General features: G+C 61.3%; 1 protein-coding gene across 1 annotated transcript; it reads right to left on the bottom strand.

The window, feature by feature from the left end:
- Nucleotides 1-85: 85 nt before the first annotated feature.
- On the bottom strand, nt 86-7320 carry LZTS2 (leucine zipper tumor suppressor 2). The gene is given in 5 exon segments (XM_032313367.1): nt 86-1410; nt 2171-2428; nt 3003-3128; nt 3130-3666; nt 4305-7320. Coding segments are annotated over 5 exon segments (2013 nt in total). The 5' UTR covers nt 4713-7320; the 3' UTR covers nt 86-726.
- Between the last annotated feature and the right edge of the window lie 3699 nt (nt 7321-11019).

The raw sequence follows: 11019 nt of genomic DNA, 5'->3' as shown, positions 1-11019 counted from the left end.
GCAAATTGGAGCGGGAGCTGCGAGTAGGGGTCAAGTAAGTTCCCATCTCTACCTAGCACATTCGTCTTTTTTTAAAAACAAAAAAAAAATTTTTAATTTTTTTTCTTTGGGTTTGTACAAGAAATTTACAGTGTGGAAAAATATACAAGTGAAAACGAGGCCATAAACCTGGGTGTGGGGAGGGGCCCCTTGGTCACAAACACAAATAAACAAGACAATTCTGAGTTCTTCCTTTGGTCTGACTACAGCCCCCTCGCCCTAGGAGAGAGGCTGCAGGGCTGGAGCATGGGGGTCAGACCCCAGTCCCAGCCCTGGCCCCCCACCCCCGACATAGGCAGAGAGGGGGCAGGCACATCTGGAGCAGCTGGTGCTATCTGGCTCTCTCTGGCTTTGGGGTAGGGGAGAGTGTGGAAAGGAGGGACCCCCCTCCTCCTCCCAGCCCCCCCCACTCCCTCGTCAGGGACAAATGCAGTTGGCAGAGTGGCAATGGCAGCAGCAGGAGGGGTGGGATGGGTCAAGTAAGTAGGAGCCTCTGTGAGACAGTGAAACGGGACCTTCAAGGGGGCTAATCTTGCTCAACCAAGTCAGAGGGCTGCCCCCAGGGCCCTGGCAGAGGCCCAGAAGCCTGGATCCTGGAGCACGAGCGGCTCTGGGGCCCTCAGACCCGGGGGACCTCCGTGGCCCCACTGCAGTCAAGCTCCCTGCTGCTCCAGGATGCCAAGGGCCCTAGATCTCGGTGGCAGTGATCTCCTCCAGGCAGATGCAGGGGGCCGGCTCGGCCAGGCCCAGGTCAGCAAGCTCCCGGGCCTCCAGCTCCAGGCTGAGCTGCTGCAGCTCCTGCTCCAGCTGCCGGTTACGCCGGTACATCTGGACGTAGTTGTGTTGCAGCTGCTTCTGGTAGCGGATCACCTGCTCCTTCTCCGCCTGCCAGGCCAGCCGCTCCCCCTCAAAGCTGTCCCGCTGCTCCTCCCCCCGCCGCCGCTCCCGTTGCAACTCTGCCCGCAGCCGTTCCACCTGGGCCCGCAGGCTGCCCCCGACCCCCGAGGCTGCCCGCTGTGCCTTGGCCTCATCACTCTCTGCCAGGAGGAAAGGGTCCGTGGCGGTAGGTGGCCCAGGGGGTTCCCGGAGTCCAGCTGCCTCGGTGTCCAATTGGCCAGCTTTCTCTCGGAGCCGCTCGGCCTCCTGGCGGTGCCGCTGCAGCTCCTGGGAACAGGCCTCCAGCTCCAGCTCCCGGGCCCGGGCGGCCTCCTGCAGGCCCCGAGCTCGGCCCTCGCTGACCCGGAGTGCAGCTCGGGCCTCTCGCAGCGCCACCCGCAGGGCCACCAGCTCACTGCCCTTCTGCACCAGCTCTGCCTGGGACTCCTTCAGCTGCTGCTTCAGCAGGGAGATCTCACCTGACTTCTGGCACACCTAGGAGTGGGAGGGGGTTGGGAAGCCTAGTGAGAAGTTTTCTCCCACAGGCTTGGGCCCCGAGATCACGCAAGCTCTCCGGGGACAGTTTGTTTGATCCTGACACCCACTACATGGAGACACTGAGGCGAGCCTAGTGACATGTCCAAGGTCATACGGCTAGTAAGTGGCAGAAGTAAAATGCAGACCCAGATCTTTTTCCTTCAAAGCAGGTGACTTCCAACCATCATGACGCACTGCAGAGCCCCAGGGACTGGCTGGTGGCAGATTGTGCAGGCATGGGAGCCACCAAGAGGCACCCCAGCATTTTGGGGAAATGCGCAGATGCTGGAACCACACGGCCCGGGTTGTGATCTCAACTCTGCCACTGACTAGCAATCATTCCGGGCTCCAGTCCTTCTCAGCTCAGAAATGGAGATGAACAACAGCCACCTCACAAGGCTGCTCTGAGGATCACAAGATCCACTCTAAGTAACAGCTAGAAAGTTCTGGGCGCAGAGCAGGCTACACTCCTATTCTTACTGGTTGGGAGGCAGTGGACGGAATTGCCACTGGCTATGTGAGCACTCGACCTGACTCGAGGACACCTACAATGGTGGCACGAGGAGACCCTCCCCCTACCCAGAAAGGGAAGCCTGAGGGGGATCTTCATCTCCCGGAGGTGAGGACGGGGAGGATCTCTGGGAGTAGCAGGCTGGAGGGGGAGTGGTATGGCTGGACCCTTTGAGCCCCGCTCCCCGCCCCTCATGGCCTGGCCCACCTCCCACTTGGTCTCCTCGAGCCGTGGCCCAAGCTCCCTCTGTTCCCGCTCAAAGGTGGCACAGCGCCGCTCCAGCTGCTCCCGCTCCTGCAACAGCTGCGCGAAGTCGTCCTGCAGCTGGCGCTTCTCCTGCTGCAGCTGGAACACCTGCAGCTGGAGCAGCTGTTGGGCCCGCTGCGCCCGCTGGGCCTGGGCGGTGCTGTCGTCCCGTAGCGTCTCGCGTTCCCGTGGCCAGTGCCGCTGCCGCTCCTCGTAGACCTGGGGACAGAAGGCAGACCTGGGTCCCAGCAGCTCCCCTCCACATCCAGCACCCTCCCGCCATGGCTTTCCACCACTCCCAGGTCACTGAGTGCTCTAGCAGCCTATGGCTGGGCTCAGGGACAGGAGACCCCACTCAGCCATGAGAAAAATTAGGGTAACTCTAGTCATGACCACTTCTAAGATTCTAGAAACGTCCAGAATAGCAAACGCTTCTGCAGGAATTCCTAGGTGCCAGGCGTCATTCTAAGCACTCCACAGCCTTTGCCTGACTTAATCCTCATAATAACCCTAGGAGGCCAGAAATCTCCCCATCTATAGCTGAGGGAAACTAGGCTCAGCACCTTGAAGTGTCTCACTCAAGTCTGAAAGACAATCAATGGCGGTGCTGGCTGGGCATCCTCACCCCCCTGCAGGTGAAGCCCGACAGCTGGGCGGAGGACTCCCCAACGCCTCACCGGCATCCCCCGACCCCCCCCCCCGTGTCCCCCCAGCACACACAGAAATGCTCCTGGGACTCCCAGCTCCTGTGGATGTCCTGCCACACCACCCCCGTTATCGCTGCTGGCCACACCTGGCACATGGTCACCTCACTCTCGTCCAGACTGTCCCGCAGCTGCTGCAGCTCTGCCTCACGGTCGTGGAGCTTTCCTTCCAGGACACAGTGCAGCAGGGCCTCATCCGAAGGGGGGGGGTGGGGGTGGGGGTGGGGGTGGGGAACGCTCCCCACAGGAGCTGCTGTCAGGGGAGGCCCGGGTGCCGCTGCCCAAGAGCCCCCCAGCCACACGGCCTCCCAGGGAGCCTGTGCTCTTGCTGGAGGAAGATCGACCACTGTCCGAGTGGGAGGGCCCAGTTGGGGCCCCTCGGGCTGGTCCGGGCAGCACCCCCCGCCCCGGGCCGTGGGAGGGCAGGTGCCCACCAGGGGAGTGGCTGGCTGGCTCGGCACCCCCGGTGCTGTAGGTGGGCAGGCTGGACAGTGAGTTTCGGCCCGAGTCAGACAGTGTCCCCGATGGGCAGCCGCTGGCCCAGCCACTCAGTGCCAAGGGTTTGTCAGCAGCCGAGGAGGAGGAGGAAGAGGAGGACGAGGCAGGGCCCCCAAACAGCTGTGTTAGGCTGCCCTGGCTCCCAGACAGTCCGGCGGCCCGAGGACCCAGGAAGCTAGGTAGGGATGGTGCCCCTCGAGGTTTGGGTAGCACTGGCTTGAAGGCTGTTGGGCGGATCAGGATTTTCTCCATGTTCTGAAATGAGGTGCCACGTGACACTGGGGATGAGCTGCCCGATCTTTCAAAACCCTTGTCATACTCCCTGCCCTCCCATCTGGGGTCCCCGATCCCCACGCATTAATACTAACTGCTACCAACAGCTGAGGGCCTCCTGACATCCCTTATATCAAGCCATTTAAAAGGCTCGTCTCCAATCATCCCAACAGTCATACGAGTAAGATATGATCACTACGCCCATACTACAGATGAGCAAGTGGAGTTGAAGGCCTTATTAAGGAGGCAAAGTTAAAGGCCTTATTCACAGTCAGATTCACAGCTGTTGCATTTGCAGGAGTCGGAGCAGCTCGCCTCTGAGCACATGTCGTGTGACAGGGACCAGGCTCAACACTGACATACGTCATGTGATGGAATGCTCTCGACCATCACTGGAGAGCTGACATGGTGTGTCCACATTATAAATACAGAACCTCGGGCTCAGAAAGGTCAAGTGACTTCCCTGAGGTCATGCAGCCAGAACGAGGCCGAGCTGGGATTGGAACCCAGGTCTGGTGACTCTGCAGCCCACATCTCTCCTCTAAATTGGCCCCCAAATTCCAGCTTCTTCAGGGAGCTCCCGATTCCACCCTGGCCCCAAAGTAAAGGCTGGTCCTCACCTTCTCCAGCTTTCCAGAGACAGGGATGAGCTTGGGTGGGGGGCCGCGGAGATGGGCACTGCGTGCCCGCTGTTCTCGGGCATCCTCAATGTCACTGCTCGGGCTGGGGGGTGACTCTGCCCGGAAGTCCTCGTTGATGTAGGTGAAGCTGGTGGCAGGGACAGCCTTCCTAGGGGGCACAGCTGGGCACAGCGGCTCCTGTGCCTCATAGCCACCCCGTAGCAGGCCATCCTGCTGGCGGAAGAAGGTAGGCCCAGGGGGGCCGTGGTGGCGGGGAGGTGCTGGCCCCCCGGGGCAGGGCCGGCCTGAGATGAGGCTGCTCACGCTGCCCATGGCTGGAGCTTGTGGGGCAGTGGTGGCCTCAGGAGCGGGCTCCAGTGGCACTGGCAGAGTCTGTACAATGGCCATGGCGACAGAGGCTCAGGCCTGGCCAAGGGCCTCCAGGGGAACCTGTGAGCAGGGCAGCGGTGTCAGAGTCCTTTCACCTTGAGCCCCTCCCTATACAAGTCCCTCAGTCCCTCTCCTGACCCCTTGTCCCACATCAAACAGCTTCCTGACATCAGTCCATGATGCCCTGATCCCCCAGGGCTCCTTCTCCAAGCACTGGCAGGAAACTCAGATCTTCCTGGGATCCAGATCACCGCCCAGCTCCGGCCTGAATAGGGCTAAGGGCTGACCCTACCAAGCAAAGGCGATGAGGGGAAGGTAGGCCTGGTGGTTATGCAGGGCCCCAGCCCAAACCTGCATCCCTCCCAGAGGCTGGGACGCCAAATTTAGGAGGGAGTTCTCTACCAACGCCCAGCACAGGTTCCCAGTCCCCTGGGACAGGTGGCCTCATTAGAGGATACTTGGGGGCAGAAGCAACCTCAGGGACACAGCAACTCAGATGGTAATTAGCGAATAAAGAGCCAAGGCCAGGCAGTGCCCAGCCTCCCCTGAGCTGGGCCTCAGTTTCTCCCAGACAGAGAGGCGGCAAGGGTGGAGCTGGCAAAACGAGTAACCCAGAACTTTTAGGGAGCCCACAGGTGCCCTCTGGGGTCTCCTGCCTTCTAGAGGTGGATGCAGGCTCATGCTTGCTTCCATGCCAACTCCTAGCCTCACCACACCTAATGAGTCTGGCCTACAGGAGCCCATACAGGCCTGCCGCCAACCTCTGGTTCTGTGAAACCATCCAGCTTTAGACATTTCTCCGAGAAGCCCCTAGGGGATGAGGATGGAAGCCCCACCACCACCCACCAACACAGCAGCTGTTCGCAGATCTCCCTTCCCTGGAACCCCCAGGGAAGAGGGCTCCACCTCCCCAGGCTCTGCTCTTTCCCGGAAGGGGACAGCAAGCCTCCACCGGGAACTCCCTCCCCAGTCCGGAGGCCGAAGACCAGGACTCCGGCATCTGCTGAAGTCATCATGCAGAGCAGGGGCCAAGAAGTGGACAGAGAATCGCGCAGGAATAGGAGTTTGTGTTTGTACTTATCTGTGTGTGTTGAGACCGTGCATGAGTACTTAACAATGTGTGGATGTGAAAAGTGAAAATGTCAGGAATTAGTGTGTGTATGTGCCTGTTTGAGCAGCCGTATCAATACATTCCTATTATTCATATGTGCAGATTAACACGACATATGAGAGTACGAGTGTGCATCGGGATCCCTCAGAAAATATGTAAAAGTAATAACTGTGTCTATGATACATGAATTTGTGGTGTATGAGCTCAACTATCTTGAGTGTCTTTGGATGGATGTCCCTTCAGGTACACATGAGTTTGTATGTAAAACTCCCTGTATCTTACATGAACATACGAAGAGGAAAGTGAGGGTGCACAAGTATGTGCAGAGGAGTGTGTGTGTGTGCATGTGTACAGAGCATGTGTGAGAGTGGGTAGGAGCCTGGGTGAAAGCAGGGCCAACTGCGTGAGCAGGAGCCTGGTTCTTGTCACTCACTGGAGTGTGGGGAAAGGAGACACACATTATCTGACTCCTTTGCCTGGTCTGGCCTCCTTTCGGGCTGGTATTCCCCTAGGCCTACCCTCCACCTCCCTACCAAGTCAAAGGACCCTGAGAACCAGGAAGGTATCCAGACTGAAGCCGGAGGAGCTAGGGGTTGGGACCTGGGGAAGAGTAGAGCCCACTACCAAGGGCCAGACCTGGGCTAAGCAGATGGCACTTGCCATCTCCTGCCCTCTCCCGCACCACTCCAGGGCACAGAGAAAGCTGTGGGGAAGGGGATTCTTAGGGGGCAATGGAGGTCGGCACCTCTGTCCACATTTGCCCACTTCAGTGAGCCCTGAGAAAGTGAGAAATAAGGGCAGGAGAGAGACAGACTCAGAGAAAGACAGAGACCCCAAAGACAAGAGACAAAGACTCAGAGAGGCCCCAGGGTCAGGCAGACAAGGAGACAAGCTGACCCAGTGAGCCTGGGTCCCTGAATCCCATCCCACGGAGCCAGGGGCCCCTAAACCCAGAAAAGATAGAAAAACTGGAACCTACAAGCCAGACACCCAGGGAGCCAGGGCCAGGCCTCTGGAAAGCCAGGCCCAGCCTGCCCGGCTCCAAGAGCGGGAGCCCGAGAGAGAAGGAGGGGCAAGTGGAGGCTCCATTTTGAGAAATGCGTTGCGGCTGTGGGAGAGGGAACCCCTGGCTCCCCCCAGCACTCCCTGAGTAATCACTCTGGCCCAGCACACGCACACACACCCCCTTGGGCTGGGGGCACCGAGCGCTGGGTTCAACCAGTGCCCGAGGCAGGTCTGGCTAAGCTGAACTCCCACAAACCTGTTTTGGGGGCTGAAGAGTTGGGGAAAGTCTCCCCCCACCAAACTCCAAAGACCGGTCAAGCGGGATCAAGTCTGGGATCACCAGTTCCCATTCCGCGACGGGAAGCCAGAGCCCCCAACCCACCCTCTAAAGCCTCCCCCCCTTCCCCCGCTTCATTAAGTGGGGGCGGCTGGGGGCTGCCGCCTCCCCACCCGCCCTCCGCCGCGCAGAAGTTGGGGGCGCCCCCAGGTCGCCTCCCAGCCCTGGCCCCCCCTCACCTCCGCCGCGCCGCTCCATGCTCAGTCCCGGGCCGCCCCCAGCGCTCCACAGGCGCGCCGCCCGGCTCCAGCCCGCGCGCGGCCACTCGGAGCCGCCCGGCCCGGCCCAGCCCCGCCTCCGCGGCGCCCCCCGGCCCGACCGGCCCCCGTCCGGCCCGAGTGGGCGGTGCAGCGCGGGGGAGGGGTCCGAGGGGCGTCCCCGCCCCGGGCGCGGACACGCGCAGGCACCCCGCGTCACGCGAGGCTGGCGGGACGCACGCGGGGCCCGCGCCGCGGGATTCAAGATCACCCCCCAACAACCTCCTTAGCCCGGTCGGCTCAGGACTCGGTAGCGGCGGCGGGTCACCCTCTACCCCTACCCGGGCCCCGGGGCCAGCGGCAGCTGGTCATTGTTCGAGCACAAAGGACCAGGCGCCACGGCGGCCGCCCTTCCCCCTCCGTTCCTCCGGTCGAAGCCTGCCCCACAAGACACTCTGCGGCTTCAGAGTCCAGAGCGAGGCGCCGAGGGTCAGCTGCCCCCACGCCTCGGCTGCTGGAACCCTGCTCCCCAGGACAGGTCGGGGACCCAGGCTCGGGCCCTGCCTGCCCCACCCCCAGCGGTTGATGGAGGCATATTCGGACTTGCGGAGGTGGCGCCACCTGGCGACACATTCGGAGAATACACCGTCATCCCCCCAGCCTTGGGGGCCCCTACCTGGCTCCCCAGCACTGTACCCTCTCGACCCCGCGAGCCCAGGCCTGCCCCGGGCGCGGCTGTCTGCTCCCCAGCCTTCCTTCAGAACCATTTGTTAAGAGAGAGGTCATTGCTGGGAGAGAGAGGCAGCCCCTGCCCCCTCCCCCATGACTGGGGTGAGGCGGTCCAAACCTACAGTCCAAACCTACACCAGCCTCACAGCTGACAACACTCCTCTGTCTTCTCCGGTCACAGATATTCTCACCCTCTTGCAAACAACACAGTCTTCATAACACCCACACGACCTTTCCCACATTCAGTCCCATGCAGCCACAACCACAGTCTCATCCATCACGTGGTTCCATGTTCCTTCTTTCCATAATCTTTCAGTCTAACTCACACACAGACATACCTGGGTGTCACACACCTTGCTGTGCACAGTCTTTCACGTCGACTCAAAGCCCTTCCTACACAGACACAATTTTAAATGGGCTTCCTCTCCTAAGCCTCTTCCACACACTGGTGGTCTCCTTCAGTCAGACAACTTACACACACACACACACACACACACACGTGGTGTTTTACAAACATTTTACCACACAGACTTTCCTCCAGGGGTCTCTGTGCCCCAGTCAGGTCAGCTGACACCCACACCCCTGGACAAGGAGCTCCTCCCACCCCCTACTTGCATCCCCACCCCCAAGGCCAAGGCCTGCCAGAACTCCTCTGCCCCAGGAAGGAGCATCCCCCCCTTCCAGGCCACAGCCCTGGCCGGCTCTCAGCTCTATTTTTAGCTCCATGGAAAGGGTTGTTTTTCTTTCTTTTTCCCTGGAAAGGGAGACATAGCCCAACCACCCTCAGGCTCACCCCAGACCCTGATCCTCACAAGAACAGACTGAGCCCCTCTCCCCAGTAAAGACCCCCTCCTCTGGCCTTGCCCTGGTCCCAGCCTCTTGGGGGACCAGGAGCCTCCTCCCCTTTCTGGCAGCCAGCCCAGAAGCTCAGGCAGCAGCTGGGCTCAGCATGTGTGGAGGGGTGGAGGGTGGGGCAGAGAAGGAGGCACAGGGCCGCTGCCCACTCCCTCATTCCCTGGGGGAGGGGGCTCATCCTCCCTTCTAGGCAGGGACATAGGCCCACTCCCGTATTTAAGGGACATTTACTCTCATGCATTCTCCGGGAATGGAGGGCTTCCACTCTTGCACGAGTGGGCTTTCTGCTCCTACAGTGAGAGGAGGAGCTCTCCCTTCTGCAAGTTGGGGTGGTGGTAGGAAGGGGACCCACCGGCGCTCAGGCAGCTGCTCCCCAGACTGGAGGTATGATGCGGGGGCTGCTGTACACTGCCGTCCAGCGATACCTTCAGGGATGAGGGCACCATGAACACGTTGGGGTGAAGGAAGGAGAGGAGCCCAGGTAGCCCCACCGAGCCCTACAGTCTTTCGTTCTGTGCTACCCGGACTCCAGGGGGCGTTGTGTTCCCATTTCTGGGGGAAGGCTTAACGTTTCAAGGCGGAGAATGGAATACAGCCCGGCAGGAGATCTCGCAGACTCTCCCAGGACTGGGGAGGCCGGTCCTCGCCCAGCTGCGGGGGTGGGGGAGCACAGCCCACTTGTCTGCGAAGCGATCACGTGCTCAGCGCCTGTTTACGTCTTAGTCTTCACCTGTGGGCGGCCAGGAAGTAGGAACCTCCGGAGTTGTCCCACCCGGCCCGCCCCCGTCGGCGATCGCCGGGCAGCCCTTTTCTCCCACCCCCGTCAAGTACGCGACAGCAGAGCACCCTGTCCGCTGGGGGTCCCTGTGAGCCCGTGGCGCTGCTCCAGGGACTGCAAGGGTAACCCACAGGGCGCGTCCTTTCCGGAGTGCACGTGTGTTCGTGTGTTTGTGTGTCCAAAGTGCGTGGGTCTGTCTGCGCGCGTGTATGGACCCGTCGGCGAGTTTCCGTGTCGATTCCCTGTTCAGGCTCCTCGCCTGCACCCCCCACCCCCAGCCCAGAGTGGGACCCCCTCCTCACTCCGACCCCCGGCTTCCCTAGACCGGGAAAGTTCGCTCCAGAGCCGGGATGTGCGGGAGGCTGGAGTTCCGACACCTCCACCGCCCCACCACTCACCCCGCGCCACCTGCGCCGCTGCTCCAGCTCCCGCCCAGCTCCTACTCCAGCACGGGGACCTCCTCGCCGCAGATCCGCCGGCTCGCAGCCAGCTCCAGGCTCCGGACTCCGGGCGCCCGCCTGGCCCGGCCTGGTAGAGCGGGGCGGGGCGGGGCGGCTGAGGCCGCGCCCCCGACCCAGGGAGGGGAGTGGTCTGCCCAGCACACCCCCTACCCCCCAACAGCCGACCTGGTACCCAGCCCCGCGGGAGCTCGGCGGTGGTGAGGCTGCCTCTCTGGCCTCCGACTTCACAGCTTTCTGGATTTGGTTTTCGACGTGGGGGAAGGGACGACCAGCACGTGACCGAGAACTACACTACCTGGCCGCCCTAACCCGGTCCGCGATAGGGTTTACTGCCACCTGCCTTGCCCCGTAGGGAATCAGGCCGGACCCACTCCGCGCATTCCCCAGGAGCAAGGAAAACCCCTAGGAAGCAGACAAAGACCGCTCGGGTTTCACCAAAACAGACCCCGCCCCGCCCTCCGGTCGGTCGGAACTGCCCTAGCAGAACCAGCATCTCCCCTCCCCCTGAGCAGGAGTCCGCCCAGGTGAGCCTGTTTGCCCGACCTGGCCCCCCACAGAGCATGGCCAGGCTTCCCTTCTACTCCCGAAGTTCCACCCACATGCACAAACAGGAAGTTGCACGGTACGGCGGGGTGGCACCTAGGGCTCCCTCCGGCACTCAAGGCAGCCTGTGGCAGGGTACCTACAGCTATCTGGGCCGTACTTGCAGCCTGAGTACTTGGGCAGCCGGAGTCCAGTGAATTTAGTCTCTTCTCAAACCCATCTGTAGTAAAGAAGCTGCTAGAGGACCCAAGATGCCCCCTCACAAATATGACGCTAAATCTGAGGACAGGGCTGTAGATGCAGTTGGCC

This window comes from Mustela erminea, chromosome 14, assembly GCF_009829155.1.
Source record: "Mustela erminea isolate mMusErm1 chromosome 14, mMusErm1.Pri, whole genome shotgun sequence".
In the NCBI taxonomy this organism is placed as follows: Eukaryota; Metazoa; Chordata; class Mammalia; order Carnivora; family Mustelidae; genus Mustela; species Mustela erminea.
The sequence above is the reverse complement of the archived record's forward strand: the minus strand, read 5'-3'. Positions and strand labels throughout refer to the sequence as shown.